Raw genomic sequence first — 27018 nt, forward strand, 5'->3', positions numbered from 1 at the left:
CTCCCACTGCCAGCCTTCCTCTCATAATATTTGGTGGTGAGTGGAAGGGGAACCATATGGCTGATAGTTACACTTGTACCTGTAGCATCAAACTATGCCAGAGCCGGACCCATAAAACCATATTAAAATTACAGGATGTTTTAGAATATGACGACACTAATTGTTTTCTGTTGTAGTAGGGGTATACATCATCATCAATCAGTTTTCCTTAGAAATTTTACAATCTCACAAACCAGGCTGTGACATGGAACAAAATGGCCTTATTATCCGCCGACCGTATACGGAACGTTAAATTCCACACTCAAATTCCATGGGACATCTTTCTGTGAACGCAGATTTATAAAGTGTTATTTCTATACACTGCCGCAGCTATTGTTGTGGCAGTGAAAGAAAATCATTTAGAGGGAAGGGGGATTTGTTTTAGAAAGGGGATTTTACAATACTCTACTCGGATTATAAACGTAATATTTGTGCCTAATTTGCACTGTTTTCTTTGATTTGGAGCCAAGAACGAGCACTACTGCTACTGGACGATGGTAAACTAACGTCAGCTAGCTACGTTCGCTTGTTAGCTAGCTAGTACGGTAGCTAAGCATAGCTAGCTACACATATCACCAGTGAACTTTGAAATTATTGTACCTATTTAGCTAGCTAGGTTAGCTAACTGGTTATAAACTGAACGCGCACTAGACTATTTTGTGTTGTGTTTATACAGCGAACACCGACTGGCTGTCTTATCTCGTCTGCCTTCTGCGGACAGCTAACTTCGCTAGCTAGCATTGCGCCCGAACAACAGGCCTCATTTTTCGCAGTAACGTTAGTTAGCTATATATCATGTTAGTACTAGCCAGTGCCCTCTGTTAGCTAAATAACAGTTGTCAATCAAAATGTGTAGTTTGTCTTGTTATCGAGTAGTTATTTGTTTTTTACTAGCTAGCTACATACACCTAGCAAATAAAGCTAGCGTAAGCTAGTCCAAACCATTATTAACTGCTATTGTTGCTTACGCTTCACAGACCAGGTTAATATTAACGTACAGGTTTGGCCATGGCATGATACAGCTAGTTAGTTACAAACTCAGAAGTTTCCCTGGATAGCTAGATCGTGCCGGAAGACTGTACAGGTGTAACTATATAGCCAGATAAAGTTACTGTAGCTAACGTTAGCTACAACGATGTTGCCTTTGGCTAGCTACCTACTAGTTATCAATGTTAACAGTTGTGCAACTGACAGTGAGCTATGGAGCTAGCTAACAATAGACAGAGAATAGATATGTGACGACGTATTGCAAGCCAGGCATTCAAAGATTGTTGTTAGCTATCAGCTAAGTGACAATCATTTTGCCCAAACAACGTTATTATCCCTATGATCATGTAGCTTCCTCTTTGCTGCCAACTGTCCGACGTTTCATTTCTTTATTTGTTGAACTGGATTAGTGTCACTGTTTCAGAACGTTGTTATGCAGCCAACCTACCTTTACTGCACATATGCTAGTTCCCTCCATCCATAGCACCCACACCACTTTGAGAGGTTAGGCTACCTCTTTCTAGTGAGTTATCTGCATCTGTTGCCATGGTTACAGAGAGCCAACCCTGTCTCTGATAACATTATGAATAATTGAGCCTTGACTAAAGGAGTAACACATTATCTTGAACAGTTGGTTATTAAATGATTAAGCCCACCACTTATGTTACCATCTCATGTTTGTCATTCATGCAAAGTGCATGCAGTGTTTCTGCATTCAAGACAAGTCATATTCTTATTAGATACATTTGTCTCTAGTAACCAAGGATATTATCATATACACATGTCTATGGTTGTATTCTAAGACTTAGTAGAATCTAAATGAACATATTTGCATACATAAACACAGTAATGAAACAAGATCAGGTTAGGCCTACGTCATCTTGAAATCATAATTCTGTGCTCTTGTCTCCTTTTAAATCATGGTTATTTTTTTTTGTAATTTCTCTACCTTCAATGTATTATTCAATTATACTTGAAGGATGTCCTTCTCCATGCCGGAAATCAGCCCCGCCATGCACATGGTAAACAGAAGCCGAGGGCAGCTGGGTTTAGGTTTCAAGCTGAAGGAAAGCCCAATCCAGTCAGCCATATTCCCCCCAGGCATCGCTGCACTGCGGTGGACAGGCACACTTACTGACACTGTATTAAAGTTACAATATTCAGAACCAGTGAAGGTCAGACCTCAAGCCCAGCTGCTAGGTCCTGATCAATGGGAGGCTGGAGTCAATATAACACCGACTAAGCTAATCTCTTACAATATGTCATTCATTAGCACCTGTCTAGAGAGCAGCTTTGTGTGGCAGGGGAATTATTCCAATCATTTTGCTGTGTAGTGTAGTCTATAATGGAAACAGTTTCAAAATAATGCATATATTGATGAGCTAATTGATTTTTCCAACATTTTATCTTACACTTCAGAGTCTGCACTATGTGACTTATACAAATGTATGCTCCTTTCTTACAATGTTTTTTGTTGTGTGTGTGTTTGCAGGTCTCTTGGCAGGGTGCTCCTGATTGCTACTTGAAGGGGGTCTTCCAATATTGTCTGCCACTCTGAAGAGAAGACCCCACCTTGTCTTGTGTTGGATTGTGGCCTCTCTCTTCATCACCTTATGGAGGAGTAGCTCTTGACAGGTTCATTACACACGATAAAACAAAACGTGACACAGCAACTGATAAGAGAGCAACAACAAGCAAAGAGACAATGTCCTCCAACAGAAGCCAGAACCCTCATGGGCTCAAACAGATTGGCCTAGACCAGATCTGGGATGACCTGCGAGCAGGCATACAGCAGGTGTACACCAGACAGAGCATGGCCAAAGCACGATACATGGAACTCTACACGTATCCTTCCCCATAGATGCACTGCAAGGCTTCTCTGACTAATGTACTTCCTAATGCACTTCCCGGTGTGTTTATTAAGGGGCATAGCTAACGGATGGTTTCTATGCCTGGTTAGTCAAACAAAATGGCAAAGCTGGAAAAAATGCATTTTATGTTTTTTGGGACATGCTTGCATCAGTTTGAAGCACAATTGGGGAAAATCCATTTGTCAGTATTTTCAGTTTCTACATTTATGTTGTTGCCTTAACCCACCACCCAGACATGTTTATAACTACTGTACCAGTGTGCACCAGTCTAATCAGGCCCGTGGGACAGGGCCCCCTCCATCCAAACCCTCCAAAAAGGCCCCCACCCCAGGAGGGGCCCAGTTTGTGGGCCTGGAGCTCTACAAGAGACTCAAGGAATTCCTCAAGAACTACCTGACCAACCTGCTCAAGGTAATGCTCTTTCCTGTACCTTTTTAAATGGACTGAGGTTAATGAAGTGACTGAATTAATTGAATACTGGTTAATTCTCCATAAGCCCTTTCAAAAGAGGTTAAAGGAAGCATATGAAATATCCTACCACGTTTGCTTGCTTATCTTTAACTAAATATCAGTTTCTTCTTCTCTTCCCTCTCTTTTCCCTTCATCTGCAGGATGGAGAAGACCTGATGGATGAGAGTGTATTAAAGTTCTACACACAGCAGTGGGAAGACTACAGATTCTCCAGCAAAGTGCTGAATGGTATCTGTGCCTACCTCAACCGGCACTGGGTCCGCCGCGAGTGTGATGAGGGGCGCAAAGGGATCTATGAAATCTACTCCGTAAGACGATAGACAATAATTTTTCTTAACCCACATCTCATCTTAGATGGTATTCTCAACCGTATGCATCGCCCCATCCTCTCCTCTCCTTTCAGCTCGCTTTGGTGACATGGAGGGAATGCCTTTTCAGACCTTTGAATAAACAAGTGAGTATCCCCTCAGATCAGCTGTGGAAAAGTTATTCCCAGTCTTAGTTTATTAGTGAGTAGATTGTGATAATGTACATTTTGTTGAAGGCATTTACCCTACATTTCTTTCCCCCCGCAACTAAGGTCACAAATGCTGTATTGAAGCTCATCGAGAAGGAACGAAACGGAGAGACCATCAACACCAGGCTTATCAGTGGAGTCGTCCAATCCTACGGTAGGTCATTGCATATTTTAGTTGTGTGTTGGTCAACCAATATGAAACTATTGTGATTTCATGGCTCTGACAGTGGAGTTGTGTGTCTTTTAGTTGAGTTGGGCCTCAATGAGGATGATGCCTTTGCCAAAGGCCCCACATTGTCGGTCTACAAAGAGTACTTTGAGACTCAGTTCTTGGCGGACACCGAGCGCTTCTACACACGAGAGAGCACAGAGTTCCTGCAACAAAACCCTGTTACTGAGTACATGAAGAAGGTAGGTTATCAAACCTGTGCATCGAGCGAAATAGTAGCTGTATCTGTGGCCTTTGTTTAGTGTAAAAATGTTAATCGAATCCTTTTTTCTCTCTCCATCTCTATCCGTCTCCCTCTGCTCTCTTTTTCTCCTTCTCTGTCTCTCAGGCGGAGGCACGTCTTTTGGAAGAGCAGCGGAGGGTGCAGGTGTACCTCCATGAGAGCACGCAGGACGAGCTGGCCCGCAAGTGTGAGCAGGTGCTCATCGAGAAGCACCTGGAGATTTTCCACACAGAGTTCCAGAATCTTCTGGACGCTGACAAAAATGAAGGTACAGAGGAGAGTCCAGATGGCAATTGCCAGACGTGCCTTTTTGCTTTGTGTACTTTCCATAAATTTGTACACAGTGTACAAAACATTAGGAACACCTGCTCATTCCATGAAAGACTGACCAGATGAAAGCTATGGTCCCTTACTGATGTCTCTTGTTAAATCCACTTCAATCGGTGTAGATGAAGGGGAAAGAACGCATTAAAGAAGGATTTTTAAGCCTTGACAATTGAGACATGGATTGTGTATGTTTGCCATTCAGTTAGTGAATGAGCAAGACAAAATATTTAAGTGTCTATGAACGGGGTATGGTAGTAGGTGCCAGGCCCACCAGTTTGAGTGTGTCAAGAACTGCAACGTTTCTGGATTTTTCAAACAGTTTCTGGTGTGTATCAAGAATGGTCCACCAACCAAAGGACATCCAGTCAACAATGCTTTGTACACTATGTATGTACTTCTATATGTACATTTACTGTATATGTACTTTCCATGTGAGCTTTGGCTGTGTAAATGTATGTTTGTGGTTATCACCATTTATTCTCATATATATATATCTCTGTGCAGACCTTGGGCGGATGTACAATTTGGTGTCCCGGATCACTGATGGGTTGGGAGAGCTGAAGAAACTCCTGGAGACGCACATATACAACCAGGGCCTTGCTGCTATAGAGAAGTGTGGAGAAGCGGCTCTCAATGTAAGAACTACAGTGGCTAAAATAGTGACATTTACGCATACTTTTTACCCAAAGGTTCACATCTTTATTGGATTCATCTGAGACACTCTCTCCAGATCACTTGAGTTATCCTTGACTTTATTGTTTTCATTTACTTCACCACAGGATCCCAAAATGTATGTCCAGACCATCTTAGACGTCCACAAAAAGTATAATGCCTTAGTAATGTCAGCGTTCAACAACGACGCTGGTTTTGTTGCTGCTCTGGACAAGGTATGGTCAAATGTTACTATATTTTGTGGTGTAAGAGGTTTTCATATGGTGTCATGCAGACTGTTGCTGTTAAGTTTGAACTGTTTTTTCCAGGCCTGTGGACGCTTCATAAACAACAATGCTGTGACCAAGATGGTGCAGTCGTCCAGCAAATCTCCAGAGCTGCTGGCTAGATACTGTGACTCTCTGTTGAAGAAGAGGTGTGTCACTCAGTCTCTCCTCTGATGCATTCACCCAATACATAACTCCAGACCCACAGTTTGATATTCAAGTCTACGCACGCCTGAGGGCAGTAGCCTGCACTCCAGTATTGCTATTGACTTTTGCTCTGAAACGGTTCACATTGACATTGATTTTAAATGAAATTCTTTATTTCGCACAGCTCAAAGAACCCAGAGGAGGCAGAGCTGGAAGACACACTAAACCAAGTGGTAAGTTGGGGGACTGCTTTTTCTCAAGTGTTCAGCTGTCACACTGGCCATGTCTGAATACACATACTAGCGTATTACATACTTAAACTGCATATTACGTACTCATTGTCGCATACTATTCAGCACATACTGTTCAGTAAAAAAGTATGCAGTATGCCACGGCCGCCATACGGTAGCGGCTCCTGGCTCCTGAGGTGCGTTCGGTTAGCTTAAACGTTTGCCACATTGCAGAATGGTTGGTACTGAACGACACGTTTCCCAAAACGTTCTTGAACGGACTTTGAGGTACGTTTGGCGAGGTGTGGCTTGAAGTAATGAGTGACGTATTTAATGGGCAGTAGCCAGGCTGACAGCGTTCCACAACCCAACTCCTCCCGATTTGTCAACTGGTCGGAATCTTGTTTCCGTTCAATCGAATGTTCCAGAACATAGAAACATACTGACCGTGGCCCTGCATCGTATTAACGAGCCTGACAATAGCTAAATTCCAATTGGATTAATTTCTCTAAATGCTGAGTAGAGTAGGAATGAAGTTAGAGGCCTACTCAGGCTGGTTAAAGGCAGACTATCACATTCAATCTTTACTGTAGCCCATATAGTCCATCTATCCTATTTATACTGAACAAAAATATAAATGCAACATGCAACAATTTCAAAGATGTTACTGTTACAGTTCATATCAGTCAATTTAAATAAATTGGGACCTAATCTACGGATTTTGCATGACTGCTAATTAGAGGTCGACCAATTAATTGGAATGGCCGATTAATTAGGGCCGATTTCAAGTTTTCATAACAATCAGTAATGGGCATTTTTGGACACCGATCATGGCCGATTACATTGCACTCCACGAGGAGACTGCATGGTAGGCTGACTACCTGTTATGTGAGTGCAGCAAGAAGCCAAGGTCAGGTGCAAGCTAGCATTAAACGTATCTTATAAAAAACAATCAATCTTAACATAATCACTAGTTAGCTACACGTGGTTGATGATATTACTAGTTTATCTAGGTTGTCCTGCGTTGTATATAATCGAGGCGGTGCCTGTTAATTCATGAATCATAGCCTACCTCGCCAAATGGGTGATTTAACAAGCTTATTCGCAAAAAAAGCACTGTCGTTACACCAATGTGTACCTAACTATATACACCAACGCCTTTCTTAAAATCAATACACAAGTATATATTTTTAAACCTGCATATTTACTTAATATTGCCTGCTAACATTAATTTATTTTAACTAGGGAAATTGTGCCACTTCTCTTGCGTTCTGTGCAACAGAGTCAGGGTATATGCAGCAGTTTGGGCCGCCTGGCTCGTTGCGAACTGTGTGAAGACTATTTCTTCCTAACATAGACAGCCAACTCCGCTAAACGGGGGATGATTTAACAAAAACGCATTTGTGAAAAAAACACAATCGTTGCACGAATGTACCTAACCGTTAACATCAATGCCTTTCTTAAAATCAATACACTGAAGTATATATTTTTTAACCTGCATACTTAGTTAAAAGAAATTCAGGTTAGCAGGCCATATTAAACTAGGGAAATTGTGTCACTTCTCTTGCGTTCATTGCACGCAGAGTCAGGGTGTATGCAACAGTTTGAGCCGCCTGGCTCGTTGCGAACTAATTTGCCAGAATTTTACGTAATTATGACATAACATTGAAGGTTGTGCAATGTAACAACAATATTTAGACTTATGGATGCCACCCGTTAGATAAAATACGGAACGGTTCCGTATTTCACTGAAAGAATAAACGTTTTGTTTTCGAAATTATAGTTTACGGATTTGACCATATTAATGACCTATGGCTCGTATTTCTGTGTGTTGTTATATTATAATTAAGTCTATGATTTGATAGAGCAGTCTGACTGAGCGGTGGTAGGCAGCAGCAGGCTCGTAAGCATTCTTTCAAACAGCACTTTACTGCGTTTGCCAGCAGCTCTTCGCAACGCTTCAAGCATTGCGCTGTTTATGACTTCAAGCCTATCAACTCCTGAGATTAGGCTGGCAATACTAAAGTACCTATTAGAACATCCAATAGTTAAAGGTATATGAAATACAAATGGTATAGAGAGAAATAGTCCTATAATAACTACAACCTAAAACGTCTTACCTGAGAATAATGAAGACTCATGTTAAAAGGAACCACCAGCTTCCATATGTTCTCATGTTCTGATCATGGAACTTAAACATGAGCTTTTTTACATGGCAGATATTGCACTTTTACATTCTTCTCCACTTTGTTTTTGCATTATTTAAAACAAATGGAACATGTTTCATTATTTATTTGAGACTAAATTGATTTTATTGATGTATTATATTAAGATAAAATGAAAGTGTTCATTGTTCATTCAGTATTGTTGTAATTGTCATTATTACAAATATATATATAAAATATTGGCCGATTAATCGGCATCAGCCTCTTTTGGTCATCCAATAATCGGTATCGGCATTGAAAAATCATAATCGGTCGACCTCTACTGGGAATACAGTTATTTATCTGTTGTTCACAGATACTTAAAAAAGACTGAGCCTCACAAAGGAGCCTTAGGATCTCGTCACGGTATTTTTGTGCTTTCAAATTGCCAATCGATAAAACGCAATTGTGTTCATTGTCCGTAGCTTATGCCTGCCCATACCATAACCCCACCACCACGGGGCACTCTGTTCAAAATGTTGACATTAGCAAACTGCTCACCCACACGACGCCATACACATGGTCTGTGGTTGTGAGGCTGGTTGGACGTACTGCCAAATTCTCTAAAACGATGTTGGAGGCGGCTTATGGTAGAGAAATTAACATTAAATTCTCTGGCAACTTTCTTTGGTGGACATTCCTGCAGTCAGCATGCCAATTGTACGCTCTCTCAAAACTTGAGACATCTGTGGCATTGTGTTGTGACAAAAATGCACATTTGAGTGTCTTTTTATTGTCCCCAACATAAGGTGCCCCTGTGTAGTGATCAATAATCAGCTTGTTGATATGCCACACCTGTCAGGTGGATGGATTATTTTGGAAAAGGAGAAATTATCACTAACAGGGAAGTAAACAAATTTGTGCACAACATTTGAGAGAAGTAAGCTTTTTGTGCATATAAAACATTTCTGGGATCTTTTATTTCGGCTAATGAAAACATGGAATCAGCACTATACATGTTGCGTTTAAATGTTTGTTCAGTGTAAAAAGGACTGAAGACAAAAAACGATAATTTGGTTCCATTTCAGCATATTTATTAGTGAAACCAAAGTGCTGTAACATATATAAATGAAATAGAATAGCCTATTACACGCACAAACCTTTCGGATGTTCAAATCAAAATGCTATTGCACAAAACATGGACAGTCGGGAACCGCTGGACAGCAACATAATAAACTAAAGCACTGGAAAAGTGTGCATCGAATTCCACTAGACGAAGAGACGAAATAAGTATAACATCCTGGCATTTTTATACTTGATTTTTGAAAAGTCACATACTATATATAACACATTATATTTTTGCATGCTGAGAATGCGTCATGCGTGATTGCGTTATTCCCACTATTTGTTGATTTCGGTAGCACCTCCCAATATCTAATTGATCAGCTGTTGTCAAAAGCCGAAATTAGTATGACATCAGTGCTTTTAAAGTATACCTTATTTTTTAAACGTTGCAAACTATTAAACTAAATTTTTTCGCATACTCAAACAGCCTACTATTTAGGGCGCAAGGATTGGTATGCCTACACGGCTACTGGTCATTCATCAGGTTATCTGGAGTCAACAGGATGAAAACTGGGACTTCCACAACTGCCTGCCCTCCATTGCAGACCCAATCTCCTCCCCCTCCTTCAGCCTGATGTTGTATTTTAGTTGGTTTACAGTATATGACGTGATCTCTATTCACAACCCTATATCTAACTGTTATGTGTTCTCTTCCCTAGATGGTGGTCTTTAAGTACATAGAGGACAAAGATGTGTTCCAGAAGTTCTACGCCAAGATGCTGGCTAAGCGGTTAGTCCATCAGAACAGCGCCAGTGACGATGCTGAAGCCAGTATGATCTCCAAACTGAAGGTAGTACACAACTAAAATCTTGTTCACCTCATGACAATGCCTTTAATTGCCTTGAAACACATTTGATCAGTTTGCAGTTTTTATTGTGATATTGCCATTGCATTTTGATTGGTTTGTTGAATTACAAACCGTAAGATATTCTCTGGTTGCTCAGTGTTTGGACTGTGTTTTACCTGGGATCACCCCTGTTTTAATGGTTTGTCCTGCCCTCTTTCCCAACAGCAAGCGTGCGGCTTCGAGTACACCTCTAAACTCCAGCGCATGTTCCAGGACATCGGCGTCAGCAAAGACCTAAATGAACAATTCAAAAAGCACCTCACAAACTCTGAGCCTTTGGACTGTGAGTATAATGTGACTAATGAGCAAAAGGAGAGTTTCCCGATTCTGGGATTCATTATGACAGAAAGGAGTTTATTGGAAACTCGGCTACTGAGATTAATCTACAGCCCTGTGTTATCCTAACCAAACTGTAAAACAAAGAATCACTTTGAAACCAAGAACTATGGTAAGAAGATTGCTAATCTGTTTGTGTGTCTATATTCCAGTGGACTTCAGCATCCAGGTCCTCAGTTCTGGTTCCTGGCCCTTCCAGCAGTCCTGTACATTCGCTTTGCCCTCTGAGGTAAGACACACTAACGATCTCCTCCACAGTGACCCAATTAACTGACATTGATCCCTGTTTACTCACCGTTCTCTCTTTTCTTCTCCTGCCCTCATTCAGCTGGAGAGGAGTTACCAAAGGTTCACGGCCTTCTACGCCAGCAGACACAGCGGGCGCAAGCTGACCTGGCTCTACCACTTGTCCAAAGGAGAGCTGGTCACCAACTGCTTTAAGAACAGATACACTCTCCAGGCGAGTACAGCTGTTGTCTCTCTGGTCAAATAAAATGCAATAATGTCCTTTCAGACTCTCACAAGTTAGGAATATTCATTAATCAACCAACACTGTTGAACAAACATACTGGAGCGTACTGCTGTGTGCTCACTGTCAACAAGCAAAAATTCCACAAATCAACCATATGCATGGAGCTGAGTTGCCGTTGTATCCTGTACTGTAAGATGGTTTTGATATATTCCCTGTTGCTCCTCCTGTCCTCCCAGGCTTCTACCTTCCAGATGGCCATCTTACTACAATACAACACTGAGGATGTCTACACAGTGCAGCAGCTCACTGACAGCACGCAGATCAAGATAGTGAGTACTGACAACTCTAAAGGATCCAGTATACCATCGAGGACCACTTTGGAAACAAGCATTTTAATGAATACTTTCAAGTGATATCCTCTGGGTCCACATTGTACATTTGTTTTATATGTCTGTTACTCAAAATAAATGTAATTCAAAAGTTACTGTCAGACAGACCATTCTCTTTGATGGATGGTTTTTCAAAAGAAGATGTAATGCTGTGATGTGAAGATATAAGCTGAAAGCAACAGCCAACTAATTTGCTTCATACATTTTGATGAAGTTTTTTTTCTTCCCCTACAGGACATTTTGGTGCAAGTGTTGCAAATCTTGTTGAAGTCCAAATTGCTGGTAAGTTTCGTGCCTCTTATTAGCAGACAGACAGAAACAACTCCAGTTGATAGGGAATCACCATTCAGCACTGTAGAGTCTCTTTGAAAGTTTTGACCTAAGCCATGTTCTTTTGTCCAGGTCCTGGAGGATGAGAATGCAAATGTGGATGAAGTGGAGTTCAAACCAGACACCTTAATAAAACTCTTCCTGGGATACAAAAAGTGAGTGATGACACACACCATGGCTGATTCCAAACCTTATTCCCTATATAGTGCACTACGTAGGGAATCCCATTTGGGATGCAGCCCTGTTTATCAGTGTAGATCACAACTGTACAAATGGTGTAAAAAAGATATTCATAATCCCTATGATGTTACTGTACTGTAATCGATTCCATGAACTGTTGCTGATAGCAGGTTTTGATTTTAATCTTGACAGCAAGAAACTTCGGGTGAACATTAACGTGCCAATGAAGACCGAGCAGAAGCAGGAGCAGGAAACCACTCACAAGAACATAGAGGAGGACAGGAAACTGCTAATACAGGTACACTGTCCATCAGTCCATCATCATGCTCTTCTGTTCACTGAAATTTACACACTCTCAAGCACTCATTAACATTCACAAAAATCGCTGTTTATCATCCATCGTCCACAAATGACGCTAGTCTAGAATATTGTTGTTTAAGGCTGTTCTGTTGTATTCCTCCACCCTACTGTAGGCAGCCATCGTGAGAATCATGAAGATGCGTAAAGTGCTGAAACATCAGCAGCTCCTGGCAGAGGTTCTGAACCAGCTGTCATCCAGGTTTAAACCAAGAGTCCCCGTCATCAAGGTAAATTATGCATTAAATTAGGGAACATTAGATGGCAATTTACCTTCCGACTCCAGAGGATTTCATGGAACCACATACTGTAAATGCATCACTTGCCATGGTAGGAACGGTCTTGTTTGTGTTTCAGAAATGTAACAAATCTATACTGTGTTTTTAAATTACGGTTGTTTCCTGTAGGTTTATGGAAACCACTTTCTGTATGCAACATCTGCCATGTTAGTAATAGTATAATGGTCATGTGTGTATGTATCTTTCAGAAATGCATCGACATCCTGATAGAGAAGGAGTACCTGGAGCGTGTCGATGGAGAGAAAGACACGTACAGCTACTTGGCTTAAAACCTTTTCATTGTTCTCCACCCTTCCTCCTTTCTTTTTTTAAGTTGTTTCTTGATTAGTAAACATCATTCTTTTTGACATTTGGCCAATGTTGTCAGGAATGCGAGCACAGAAGGAGAAAAATAAAAACCATAAAGAAGAAAGAAAAGTCTTCTGAATCATCAAGGTGGTTGCTAAAGCTGGACTTCCCTTTAAACTCGGAGATTATGGGATAGCTGCTCGCCCAGTGTTTGTTTGAAGATCCCATCTGAACTGCTCAGGTTCGACAGATACATTTTGATATGTAAATATGGACAGAGACCTTTACCCCTTTATCTTAACATTACAAAAAAAACAATCAAAACCCTTCACACCGAGGGTTGCATGCTACTGCCTATCTGCATTTAAGGAGCAAAAAGACGTAATAGGGGAGAAGCTATTGAGACACTGCTGCGTTACGTGGCAGGAGAACGTGTTTTAAAAAAGATGAGCAATTTTAGCTGCACTTCCAGAGCGCGATCTGTGTGTTTGAAAAAGGCCCTTAGAAGTGTAATCTGCATTGTTACCTGCTACCAGAAAACCATTTGTATAGTGTGGTTCACTTTTTTTTTTATGTGGTAAATAAAAGTTAAAGGTTTCTGTATGCCCTCTGATGGTCTTTATTCCTTCAAAACCGATGTAAAAGTTTGGATGATATGTTAGACATTAATGGATATATACTGTGCACTGAATTTATGCTCTGTGCTCAGGCTGTCACTTTGGGAGCCAGGGCCATCATGTCATTGGGGGTGCAGGAATGAAAAATGTCACCTGGATATTTTAAATCAGTGCTGGTTACTTGACATTACAATCCCGAAATGACATACTTAGCTGTTCATCACTAGTCATTTGTAAACTGTTAAACTCAAATAAAGTTTGTCAACAGGATAAATTGGGATTTTGTGGGTATTAAAACTGAAGGTTGCTACATGATCAGCTTTCATCAGAATGTACATCAATGTCACTGCACACTAGCAGTGATGTAAAGTACTTAAGTAAAAATACTTAAATATGACTTAATTGTTTTTTTAGGGGTTATCTGTACTTTACTATTTATATTTTTGACAACTTTATACTTTTACTTCACTACCATTCTTAATGAAAATGACTTTTTACTCCATACATTTTCTCTGACACCCAAAAGTACTCATTCTGTTTTGAATACTTAGCAGGACAGGAAAATGGTCTAATTCACACACTTATCAAGAGAACATCCCTGGTCATCCCTACTGCCTCTGATCTGACGGACTTACTAAACACATGCTTCGTTTGTAAATTATATCTGAGGGTTGTTGGAGCATGCCCCTGGCTATCCGTAAATTAAAAAAGACATGGGGGTACAAGCTGTTTAGAAGCCTCTTAAACCTAGACTTGGCGCTCCGCTGCCGTGCGGTAGCAGAGAGAACAGTCTATGACTATGGTGTCTGGAGTCTGACAATTTTTAGGGCCTTCATCTAACACCGCCTGGTATAGAGGTCCTGGATGGCAGGAAGCTTGGCCCCAGTGTTGTACTGGGCCGTTCGCACTACCGTCTGTACTGACTTGCTGTCGGAGGAGCGGTTGCCATATCAGGCAGTGATAAAAACCAGTCAGGATGCTCTCGATGTTGCAGCTGTAGAACCTTTTGAGGATCTGATGACCCATGCCAACATCTTTTCAGTCTCCTGAGGGGAAATAGGTTTTGGCGAGCCCTCTTCACAACAGTCTTGGTGTGCTTGGACCATGTCAGTTTGTTGGTGATGTGGACACCAAGGAACTTGAAGCTCTCAACCTGCTCTACTGCAGCCTCGTCGATGAGAATGGGGGTGTGCTCTGTCCTCTTTTTCCTGTAGTCCACAATCATCTCCTTTGTCTTGATCACGTTGGGGGAGGGGTTGTTGACCTGGCACCACATGGCCAGGTCTCTGACCCCCCCCCCTATAGGCTGTCTCATCGTTGTCAGTGATCAGGTCAACCACTGTTGTGTCATCGGCAAATTTAATGATGGTGTTGGAGTCGTGCCTGGCCGTGCAGTCATGAGTCAAAAGGGAGTACAGGAGCACGCACCCCTGAGGAACCCCTGTGTTGAGGATCAGCGTGACGGATGTGTTGTTACCTACCCTTACCACCTGGGGTCGGCCCGTCAGGAAGTCCAGGATCCAGTTGCATAGGGAGGTGTTTAGTCCCAGGGACCTTAGCTTATTGATGAGCTTTGAGGGCACTATGGTGTTGAACACTGAGCTGTAGTCAGTGAATAGCATTCTCACATAGGTGTTCCTTTTGTCCAGGTGGGAGAAGGCCATGTGGAGTGCAATGGAGATTGCATCATCTGTGGATCTGTTGGGGCGGTATGCAAATTGGAGTGGGTCTGGGGTTTCTGGGATAATGGTGTTGATGTGAGCCATGACCAGCCTTTCAAAGCACTTCATGGCTCCAGATGTGAGTGCTCTGCTTAAAACATGTTGGTATTACAGACTCAGACAGGGAGAGGTTGAAAATGTCAGTTTAGACACTTGCCAGTTGGTCAGCGCATGCTCGGAGTACACGTCCTGGTAATCCGTCTAGTACTGCGGCCTTGTGAATGTTGACCTGTTTAAAGGTCTTACTCACATCGGTCTTACTCACATTCTTGGGGTTGTACTCAATAAATTAATTAAAAATCCTACAATGTGATTTTCTAGATTTTTTTTTCTAATTTTGTCTGTCATAGTTGAAGTGTACCTGTGACGAAAATTACAGGCCTCTCATCTTTTTAAGTGGGAGAACTTGCACAATTGGTGGCTGACTAAATACTTTTTTGCCCCACTGTATAGGGGTAACACTCAGTGACATTCCTGAAACAGGAGGTAAAAAATACAGTTGGGAGAACAAGTATTTGATACACTGCTGATTTTTCAGGTTTTCCTACTTACAAAGCATGTAGAGGTCTGTAATTTTTATCATAGGTACACTTCAACTGTGAGAGATGGAATCTAAAACAAAAATCCAGAAAATCACATTGTATGATTTTTAAGTAGTTAATTTGCATTTTATTGCATGATATAAATATTTGACACATCAGAAAAGCAGAACTTAATATTTGGTACAGAAACCTTTGTTTGCAATTACAGAGATAGTACATTTCCTGTAGTTCTTGACCAGGTTTGCACACACTGCAGCAGGGATTTTGGCCCACTCCTCCATACAGACCTTCTCCAGATCCTTCAGGTTTCGGGGCTGTCGCTGGGCAATATGGACTTTCAGCTCCCTCCAAAGATTTTCTATTGGGTTCAGGTCTGGAGACTGGCTAGGCCACTCCAGGACCTTGAGATGCTTCTTACGGAGCCACTCCTTAGTTGCCCTGGCTGTGTGTTTCGGGTCGTTGTCATGCTGGAAGACCCAGCCACGACCCATCTTCAATGCTCTTACTGAGGGAAGGAGGTTGTTGGCCAAGATCTCGCGATACATGGCCCCATCCATCCTCCCCTCAATACGGTGCAGTCGTCCTGTCCCCTTTGCAGAAAAGCATCCCCAAAGAATGATGTTTCCACCTCCATGCTTCACGGTTGGGATGGTGTTCTTGGGGTTGTACTCATCCTTCTTCTTCCTCCAAACACGGCGAGTGGAGTTTAGACCAAAAAGCTCTATTTTTGTCTCATCAGACCACATGACCTTCTCCCATTCCTCCTCTGGATCATCCAGATGGTCATTGGCAAACTTCAGACGGGCCTGGACATGCGCTGGCTTGAGCAGGGGGACATTGTCTGCACTGCAGGATTTTAATCCATGACAGCGTAGTGTGTTACTAATGTTTTTCTTTGAGACTGTGGTCCCAGCTCTCTTCAAGTCATTGACCAGGTCCTGCCGTGTAGTTCTGGGCTGATCCCTCACCTTCCTCATGATCATTGATGCCCCACGAGGTGAGATCTTGCATGGAGCCCCAGACCGAGGGTGATTGACCGTCATCTTGAACTTCTTCCATTTTCTAATAATTGCGCCAACAGTTGTTGCCTTCTCACCAAGCTGATTGCCTATTGTCCTGTTGCCCATCCCAGCCTTGTGCAGGTCTACAATATAACCCTGATGTCCTTACACAGTTCTCTGGTCTTGGCCATTGTGGAGAGGTTGGAGTCTGTTTGTTTGAGTGTGTGGACAGGTGTCTTTTATACAGGTAACGAGTTCAAACAGGTGCAGTTAATACAGGTAATGAGTGGAGAACAGGGGTTATTCTTTAAAAAAAACTAACAGGTCTGTGAGAGCCGGAATTCTTACTGGTTGGTAGGTGATCAAATACTTACAAGTATGTCATGCAATAAAATGCAAATTAATTACTTAAAAATCATACAATGTGAATTTCTGGATTTTTGTTTGAGATTCTGTCTCTCACAGTTGAAGTGTACCTATGATAAAAATTACAGACCTCTACATGCTTTGTAAGTAGGAAAACCTGCAAAATTGGCAGTGTATCAAATACTTGTTCTCCCCACTGTATATAACAGAGATTCACAATGTTAACATTCAATGTATCAAAATATATGATCATACACAAGGAATGTGATCAATATTTACAATAATATAAAAAGATTTGTCCCTTTTTCAGGACCCTGTCTTTCAAAGATAATTCGTAAAAATTCTAATAACTTCACAGATCTTCATTGTAAAGGGTTTAAACACTGTTACCCATGTGTCACGCCCTGACCGTAGATATGCTTTTATTCTCTGTTTGTTTGGTCAGGGTGTGACTCGGGTGGGAAAGTCTATGCTTTCTGGTTCTTTGTTTTTGTCAGGGTATGATTCTCAATCAGGGACAGCTGTCTATCGTTGTCTCTGATTGGGAATCATACTTAGGCAGTCTTTTTTCCTTTTGTCATTTGTGGGTTGTTGTCTTTGTTAGTGGCACGTGTAGCCTTACAGAGCTTCACGTTTGTTTTGCTGTTAATTGTTTTGTTGGTGACATTTAAAATAAAGGAATGTACGCTTACCACGCTGCACCTTGGTCCGGTCATTTCCTTGACGACGATCGTGACACCATGCTTGTTCAATGAACCATAAACAATTAATGAACATGCACCTGTGGAACGGTTGTTAACTTCTTATGGCTGGGGGCAGTATTGAGTAGCTTGGATGAATAAGGTGCCCAGAGTAAACTGCCTACTCCTCAGTCCCAATTGCTAATACATGCATACTATTAGAATTTCTGGATAGAAAACACTCTGAAGTTTCTAAAACTGTTTCAATGATGTCAGTGAGTATAACAGAACTCATATGGCAGGCAAAAACCTGAAAAAAAATCCAACCAGGAAGTGGGAAATCTGAGGTTGGTTGATTTTCAACTCATTCCCTATTGAAGATACAGTGGGATATTGGTCATGTTGCACTTCTTAAGGCTTCCACTAGATGCCTACCGTCTTTAGAAACTTGTTTGAGGCTTCTACTGTAAAGGAGGGGCTCATAAGGGCAATTTGAGTCAGTGGTCTGGCAGAGTGCCACAGGCTCGTGACGCTCGTTCACGTGAGAGGTAGCTCCCGTTCTATTGCTTTTCTACAGACAAAGGAATTCTCCGGTTGGAACATTATTGAGGATTTATGTTAAAAACATCCTAAAGATTGATTCTATACGTCATTTGACATGTTTCTACGGACTGTAAAGGAACTTTTTGACATTTTGTCTGCTCCCAGTGAAGGCGCTTCGTGACTTTGGATTTGTTTACAAAACGCGCTAACAAAAGTAGCTATTTGGACGTAAATGATGGACATTATCGAACAAATCAAACATTTATTGTGGAACTGGGATTCCTGGGAGTGCATTCTGATGAAGATGATCAAAGGTAAGTGAATATTTACAATGTTATTTCTGACTTCTGTTGACTGCACAATATGGCGGATATCTTTTTGGCTTGTTGGGTCTCTGAGCACCGTACTGAGATTATTGCATGGTTTGCTTTTTCCGTAAAGCTTTTTTGAAATCTGACACAGCGGTTGCATTAAAGAGAAGTTTATCTATATTTCCATGTATAACACTTGTATTTTCATCAACATTTATAATGAGTATTTCTGTAAATTGATGTGGCTCTCTGCAAAATCACAGGATGTTTTTGGAACTACTGAACATAACGTGTCAATGTATACTGAGATTTTTTTTAAATATAAATATGAACTTTATCGAACAAAACATACATGTATTGTGTAACATGAAGTCCTATGAGTGTCATCTGATAAAGATCATCAAAGGTTAGTGATTAATTCTATCTCTATTTCTGATTTTTGTGACTCCACTCTTTGGCTGGAAAAATGGCTGTGTTTTTCTGTGACTTGGCTCTGACCTAACATAATCGTTTGTGGTGTTTTCGCTGTAAAGCCTATGAAAAATCAGACACTGTGGTTGAATTAACAACAAGATTACCTTTAAAATGGTATAAGATACTTGTATGTTTGAAGAATTTTAATTATGAGATTTCTGTTGTTTTGAATTTGGCACCCTGCACTTTCACTGGCTGTTGTCATATCGATCCCGTCAACGGGACCTCAGCTCTAATTAAGACACTAACAGCTTACAGACGGTAGGCAATTAAGGTCACAGTTATGAAAACTTAGGACACTAAAGAGGCCTTTCTACTGACTCTGAAAAACACCTAAAGAAAGATGCCCAGGCTCCCTGCTCATCTGTGTGAACGTGCCTTAGGCATGCTGCAAGGAGGCATGAGGACTGCAGATGTGTCCAGGGCAATACATTGCAATGTCCGTTCCATGAGATGCCAAAGAGTGCGCTACAGGGAGACAGGACGGACAGCTGATCATCCTCGCAGTGGCAGACCACGTGCAACAACACCTGCAAAGGATCGGTACATCCGAACATCACACCCGCGGGACAGGTACACGATGGCAACAACAACTGCCCGAGTTACACCAGGAAAGCATAATCCCTCCATCAGTGCTCAGACTGTCCACAATAGGCTGAGAGAGGCTATACTGAGGGCTTGTAGGCCTGTTGTAAGGCAGGTCCTCACCAGACATCACCGGCAACAACGCCGCCTATGGGCACAAACCCACCGTCGCTGGACCAGACAGGACTGGAAGAAGTGCTCTTCACTGACGAGTCATCGTTTATCGTTGAAGGAATGAGCGTTTACACCGAGGCCTGTACTCTGGAGTGGGATCGATTTGAAGGTGGAGGGTCCGTCATGGTCTGGGGCGGTGTGTCACAGCATCATCGGACTGAGTTTGTCGTCATTGCAGGCAATCTCAACGCTGTGTGTTACAGGGAAGACATCCTCCTCCCTCATGTGGTACCCTTCCTGCTGGCTCATCCTGACATGACCCTCCAACATGACAATGCCACCAGCTATACTGCTCGTTCTGTGCGTAATTTCCTGAAAGACAGGAATGCCAGTGTTCTGCCATGGCCAGTGAAGAGCCTGGATCCCAATCCCATTGAGCACGTCTGGGACCGGTTGGATTGGAGGGTGAGGGCTAGGGCCATTCCCCCCAGAAATGTCTGGGAACTTGCAGGTGCCTTGGTGGAAGAGTGGGGTAACATCTCACAGCAAGAACTGGCAAATATGTTGCAGTCTGAGGAGGAGATGCACTACAGTACTTAATGCCACACCAGATACTGACTGTTACTTTTGACCCCCCTCCCTTTGTTCAGGGACACATAATTCAATTTCTGTTAGTCACATGTTAGTGGAAATTGTTTAGTTTATGTCTCAGTTGTTGAATCTTGTTATGTTCATACAAATATTTACACGTTAAGTTTGCTGAAAATAAATGCAGTTGACAGTGAGAGGATGTTTCTTTTTTTACTGAGTTTATATACCCACCAACTATTCAACTAGGATTATTATTATTTTTTTTAAATATAAATTTTTTAACTATAAAAACGGTTTCAAATCGAACTCGTCATTAAGGCCAAGAGGAGACCGTGTGTTGAGCCTTTCCTAAATTAGCCATGGATGGAGATAGGGATTTGGCCATACTGGCGAATTAATATAATGGCTATTCTGATTCAACCATAAATTCATACATTGTGCCCCTCTCCTGAGAGGAATGGAAGTTCAATATATAGCGAGATGTTGAAGGCTAATGTTAACTAGCTAACACTGCCCATGAAAGGAAGTCAGGCTAGCGAGCAAGCATTTTAGCCAGGTTGCCTAGGACAACAAAAAATAAAAGCATGTACTGTATGATAGAGTCAACGTGATTTGTTGTACTTGCACAACGCACTCACGTGCAGAAATCAGAACCATGGACAGCCACATCATATTTAGCATACATTGATTGGACTAAATTGTTTAGTCCAGTCATAGGTGATTTGATGAGGTTTAAGTTGAAATAGTGCTGCGATAGTGGAGGCAGCTTGTATTGGTCACATACACATATTTAGCAGATGTTATTGCAGCGAAATGCTTGTGTTCCTAGCTCCAACAGTGCAGTAGTATAACAATTCACAACAATACACACAAATCTAATAGTAAAAGAACAGTTAAAACGGTTATAAAATGCACTGCCTAACCTGAAAAAAAAAAACATTTTTAATATTCCTTGTTGCAGGGAATGACGAGATCAAGCGTGGAATCCTACTGATTCTCTCTGGCTGTGTTGGCAAGACAACCATGGAGGACACATCTCTCAGGGGGACATCAATGTTTGCATCTTTTGCGACCCCAGTACCGCCGAGAGACAGTTTCTTAAGTAATCCACCAAGCACTATCCTATTTGTAACCAACATATAAGTTACTTGAAATTGAAGATCAAACCTGTGATCAAAGCTTTAACAGAGGCATTTGGAGTTGTTTACTACTGTTGCATAGGCTGTCTTTCTGGTCTCGGGAGGTCTCATTATTCCTCATAGCAATGTAGCATGTTACATGTTTGGAGTAGTATCTAGTGAGAGACTAGCATTGCATGCTGTGGATGGCAGCTGCCAACCCCATCGATGGGAGATACAACCACTTTAAGTCTCTGAAACAGAACGTCAACATGTCAGAACACATCATTTTCAGATTTGACCTCTTCGTCAATTTGATTGATGAGTGCAATGAGGTAAAAGCAAAACCTTCCCTTTTCCCTAACTTTTTCAGCGCCTGCAGTAAGCCCACATTGAATGGAAATGTGTGTTTCAGAAGCCTTTGAGACCTTTGCATATGGATTTTCACCTTTGTGTGACTTGAGGTAGAGGTGACAAATTATGTCATAGCCAGACGTAATGTAGACCTGCACTGTAGAAACATGGAATCTGTACAGCGAGTCTACGCCACTGATGAGGTCCAGAGATACATATTGTTTACTCTACAGTTTCAACCAGAGGTAATAATTGCCCTTGTTGTATTGGTGTTCCTTATGTGTTGTGCTGTTTAGATGCAGCGTTCAGTGAGATCTACCTACCATAACATGCTTTCTGTCCCATTGTAGGTGTGGTGAATGTTGACCCCTGATCACCTCGGAGGTCAAGGAGTTGACGCACAAATCAAATCAAATCAAATCAAATCAAATTTTATTTGTCACATACACATGGTTAGCAGATGTTAATGCGAGTGTAGCGAAATGCTTGTGCTTGTGCTTCTAGTTCCGACAATGCAGTAATAAGCAATAAACAAGCATCTGTGTCAGAGTGACAGCACCAAGCCAGCCTGGTGTATCATTGTCAGGCAGCTAGATAGCATGCTCCGACTGTCTGAGGGCATGGCCAGGCTCTACCGCTCAGATGTGGCTGGTCAAACACCTACTACTGAATTATACATCCCCATATGTATAGGCCCCTATACATTGTAGAGTAAACTCCTGTCTTTTTATGTGTCTTCATTGTTTGTTAAAATATAATAATTATGGTTGTTGGTGTAACAGAGGTTGTTCAGTGAATTTGCTCACATAATGAGTAAGCTTAAATGATATCTGAAGAGTTGCGTTGATAGTACAACACACATCTTCACCCTTTAATTTGTACTTTTTAAAGGTGCATCCCAAACATGTAAAGTAGGCCATCTGACTGCTGAATAAGTCTGTCATCAGTGTTGACTCCCCAGACATCAACTTTGACCAGGAACAAGATGACAATGGGGAAATTAATGGTAAGAAACAATGGGGGAATGAATGGAAGGAAACAGTCACTTTCACCTTTTTGCAACAATATATTTATTGAAAAAGATACATTTATACATAAAAAAATTGTCATCCTGTGTTCTCCATTTCAGAATGACTTGATAGATGAGGCTGTGAAGGGGAGAAACGGCACTAATGGCCATCATGCAGAGGAGGCTATGGACATAGACCATGGGGCAGGCAGACCTGAGAAGACCAGCACTGCCAAGCCTGCTCTCAAAATGACCTTCGCTGAGTATTGTAGGGTCTCCAACCTCATCATTCTGCACATGCACAAGATGGATGATAGTCAGAGTTCAAACAAACTGAAAGGATCCTTTATTTTCAATTTAGTTTAATTAAAAGGATACTAGTTTTGTCAACGTTTAACAAAATGTTTCATTCTTACAGTTGACGAAGAGTCTTCACTGAAGAAGTGAAAGCTGATTTAACTTGTACCTGAAAGAGATGAAGAGTGAGATCGAGTCAGAAGCTGAGATGGTTGCCAAGAAGTATCTGATTGAGAAAGTGCTTCAGAGACGAATCCATTATGTAAATAAAGCATTGGAAAACAAGACACACTAAAACCATCTTAAATATTTGACTGTTTGAAGCATTTATGGTATTAACCTTTACATAATGCAGTGAGATTTGTACAATTTGTGAGTGAATGACATGCTCTGTACATGTGTTTATTTCAGGACCACATCATCATAGAGTTAATGAAGACTGGGCTGAAGAAAGTTGGTGTTGAGGGAGAGGAACCTGTGGAGGAAGTGGACCCCTTCTTAGTGGTCAATGCCAATTACATCCTGGAAGACTAGGTATGGTCCACGTACACCTCAGCCGTAGATATTGTGGAAAGGGTCATTTAATTCAGGCTTATCTGAAAGGAATTTGTGATCGGAGCTACAATAGCCTACTGTTCACTTGGTGTGCTGACATGTTGCTATTGACTGTCAATGTACTAGCCTACTGTTCACTTGGTGTGCTGACATGTTGCTATTGACTGTCAATGTACTAGCCTACTGTTCACTTGGTGTGCTGACATGTTGCTATTGACTGTCAATGTACTGTCTTTCAAAAAAGTTATGTAGAATATGAAATGAATACACTTTCGTCATGCTGCTCATCTCTATGGATTTCAATAAATGTATTTTTTGCAATGAGTTGCGCTCACCAGGTGGCGCACTTTTACCTATCATCGCACTGGTGCCTCAGAGTTCAGGCCAATGGTTCAGGGCATGTCAGTTGGACTATGGGGACATTGAGGGGGCATGTTGTTTTTTGGGGGGAAGAATATATGTTTTTTTGTTTATCTCTGATATTCATGGAACATTGGTTCTAAAGAGGTATTACTACAAAATTCTGTATATATATTTTTTATCAACAGAATATGATACATTTAGTCTGTGGGCTCACGAGTGGCGCAGCGGTCTTAGGCACTGCATCTCAGTGCTAGAGGCGTCACTACAGACCCCGGTTCGATCCCTGGCTGTATCACAACCAGTCGTGATCGAAGTCCCATAGTGTGGGGCACACCCTTCGTGACCCTTTCTTGATGTGTTAAATCATGCAGATCTGATCTTGACGATGCAATGAAATGGCCTATCATCGACTTGCACAAAGATTCAATTTATTACAATAATATGTTTTACAGAAAAGTTCATTTAAGCTACATTTAAGCACATCCAAGAAAATGTTTTATACTGAAACATTTATTTTAGAACAAATATGGATACTCACCCTGTTTTAATTTGAATTCAGTGTCTTGTTCATTTCTCTCTGCAGGCAAGTAAATATTTAGAAAAATATGTGAGAACATTAATAAAAATGTAGTCGAATGTCCTTCAGAAAAAGGGCATTCTATTCCGCTTCCTTTCCAAACGTCAATGAATGGGAATAGTGCATATAACTATAACCTACATTCATACTATTCAATTTGTAGGTGACCAATTCCATTATATGTAAATATTAAATAATATCCATAATATTAAATAGACCCTCGCTCCTTGCCTTCATCGCGGAGAAGTGTGCCGTACGACCACCTGCGCACAACTGTTTGTGTGTCTCGTCCCAGATCGCATCTCAGAGAGTTGCGTGCGAAGGGCATGTCAGGTCATTGGGATAAATTCGCCACCTGAAATACGAGGAAGATAACGCCACCCAATCGGGTCTATATAACATCAACCACATCCCTGCCAAGAGGACCGCGGACTGATAAACCATCTTTGTAGAGAGCTGTGTTGGACCGTATGCTATAATTTAGGTTCTTATGCAACTTTATTTACAGAATAGTATTATTCAATTCTCTAGACTGTTGAGAACTACTACCGATTTAATTTTGACTTGCATATTACTTGGAACAGTCTTTAGGTGAGTTGTATTACATTTGAATACAGTGTGCAAGTTAGTAGATGTGTTAATATTTATTTTTTTGATCAGTCATACTAATTTCCCTTAAATCGATGGTTTACAATACCTGAGCACTTACTACGCATGCCACTTTTTCAAGCTATATGCCATTGGTCCCTGAACGTAAACAAAGACACGAATGTGAAGCGGATATAGTGAAATAACTGGGACGCTAAATTAGTTAGCAAATGGTCAAGTTTATTGTGATAAATAAATGTGAAATGAAGTTAATATTGTTGCTTGTATAATTCTATTTTCATATAGACTTCTTTATTCATGATATGCCCTTTCTAAGTTTTGCCTTCTTGAGACACGCAATTAATGATAATTGACTCACAGATGATGATTCCACCTGGGGACTGTTTATATGCGGGAAGGAAGAGAAGGAAGCCCATCCAAAAACAGTTGAGTACCGGATATTAATGAGTTAGTCTCACATGAAATGCCTGTTTGTTGCATGTGCAAATATAATATAATTGTTTCCAGTCTGGCTTTCATGGATATTCAACACTTGTAAATGAATGGACAAACAAAAGCATTGTGATGTTTTAAAATTAAAAACAGCATACCGCACTATGTTGGCATTCATTGTTACATTGCCTATATTTCTAAGGGTATTTGGTTACACTTTGAAAACAATTTGCTAAAAAATATATTATAATTTGCAAATTGAATGTCGTTATAGATGTGCAATTACACAAACCACAAACATGTATTAAAGTTGTAAGTTCTTTGTAACAATCTGTACCCACACTAATTACATTGTGCCTGCCTATGTAAGTAGTAGTATGATGTACTGTAAATACATAGTTTTAGTATTATGTAGTTGTGCATTCAGTTGCACAACCAAATTTAATCCAACCCCTCTGAATCCTTAATTGATGTCCACATCATCTATCAAGCCATTGCAAGTTTCTTACAATTTCATATCCAACTTGAGAAAAATTTTATATTCAGCATTATTCAGTTGAGGGACCTGCTGCTACTACAGAGGCTTTCCCTCTTCATTATTTAGTCATTAATGGACTATTTACTGTCATTGTTTTCTGACCCCACAGACAACACCTGACTTTCTAAAAATACCTGCTTAGACATAGTAAAGATTCCAATGACTAATGAGACAAAATGGGATTTAAATTTCAGTAACGCTTGCTTTCTTATTTAATAAACCAGTCATCATTGGGACAATAAATAGTACTGTATTTTGGTATCAGTAGATTGATGTTGAAGCCTAGATTGTAACTTTTATCATAACATCAATTAACATCAATCAATTACTTGACTCTCTATATCTGACAGAAAACAGACAGCGGCCACTCAGAAGACCAATCCGTCTAAGAGGCACCGTGACCGTTTGAATACAGAGCTGGACCGGCTGGCCAGTCTCCTACCCTTCACCCTGGACATCATCTCCAAACTGGACAAGCTCTCCGTGCTGCGCCTCAGTGTCAGCTACCTCCGGGTCAAGAGCTTCTTCCAAGGTACAGACAGCACAGCGTCCCCATGTGGTGCAGTTACACACTATATAGTCTCTCGTGACAGCAGTTACAACCTATCGTGACGGCGCACATGCGAGATTTGGCCATGGATTTTGGTATTTTATTAGGATCACAATTAGCTATTGCAAAAGCAGCAGCTACTCTTCCTGGGGTCCACACAAATCATGAAACATGACATAATACAGAACATTAATAGACAAGAACAGCTCAAGGACAGAACTACATACTTTTTTAAAAAGGCACATGTAGCCTACATATCAATACATACACACAAACTATCTAGGTCAAATAGGGGAGAGGCGTTGTGCCGTGAGTTGTTGCTGA

General features: G+C 41.2%; 2 protein-coding genes and 1 pseudogene across 2 annotated transcripts in view; all 3 read left to right on the plus strand.

The window, feature by feature from the left end:
- The first annotated feature begins 290 nt into the window (after nt 1-290).
- LOC139376106 (cullin-1) lies at nt 291-13350 on the plus strand. The gene is made up of 22 exons (XM_071118295.1): nt 291-536; nt 2519-2871; nt 3131-3308; nt 3509-3676; nt 3772-3822; nt 3949-4039; nt 4133-4296; nt 4443-4605; nt 5169-5299; nt 5444-5551; nt 5645-5751; nt 5934-5982; nt 9908-10039; nt 10262-10379; nt 10585-10661; nt 10761-10892; nt 11141-11233; nt 11528-11575; nt 11696-11778; nt 11996-12101; nt 12277-12390; nt 12648-13350. Exons 2-22 carry the CDS (start codon nt 2732-2734, stop codon nt 12726-12728), a joined length of 2334 nt encoding a protein of 777 aa, XP_070974396.1. The 5' UTR covers nt 291-536; nt 2519-2731; the 3' UTR covers nt 12729-13350.
- An 8266-nt stretch (nt 13351-21616) lies between these two features.
- Nucleotides 21617-23604, plus strand: LOC139377033 (DNA replication licensing factor MCM6-like; annotated as a pseudogene).
- A 1933-nt stretch (nt 23605-25537) lies between these two features.
- Nucleotides 25538-27018, plus strand: part of LOC139377348 (uncharacterized) — a 44224-nt gene continuing 42743 nt past the window's right edge. Inside the window, exons 1-2 of the mRNA XM_071120373.1 lie at nt 25538-25599; nt 26495-26676. Coding sequence (XP_070976474.1) covers nt 25538-25599; nt 26495-26676 — 244 coding nt within the window. The remainder of the gene's footprint in view (nt 25600-26494; nt 26677-27018) is intronic.

Source organism: Oncorhynchus clarkii, chromosome 20, assembly GCF_045791955.1.
Source record: "Oncorhynchus clarkii lewisi isolate Uvic-CL-2024 chromosome 20, UVic_Ocla_1.0, whole genome shotgun sequence".
In the NCBI taxonomy this organism is placed as follows: Eukaryota; Metazoa; Chordata; class Actinopteri; order Salmoniformes; family Salmonidae; genus Oncorhynchus; species Oncorhynchus clarkii.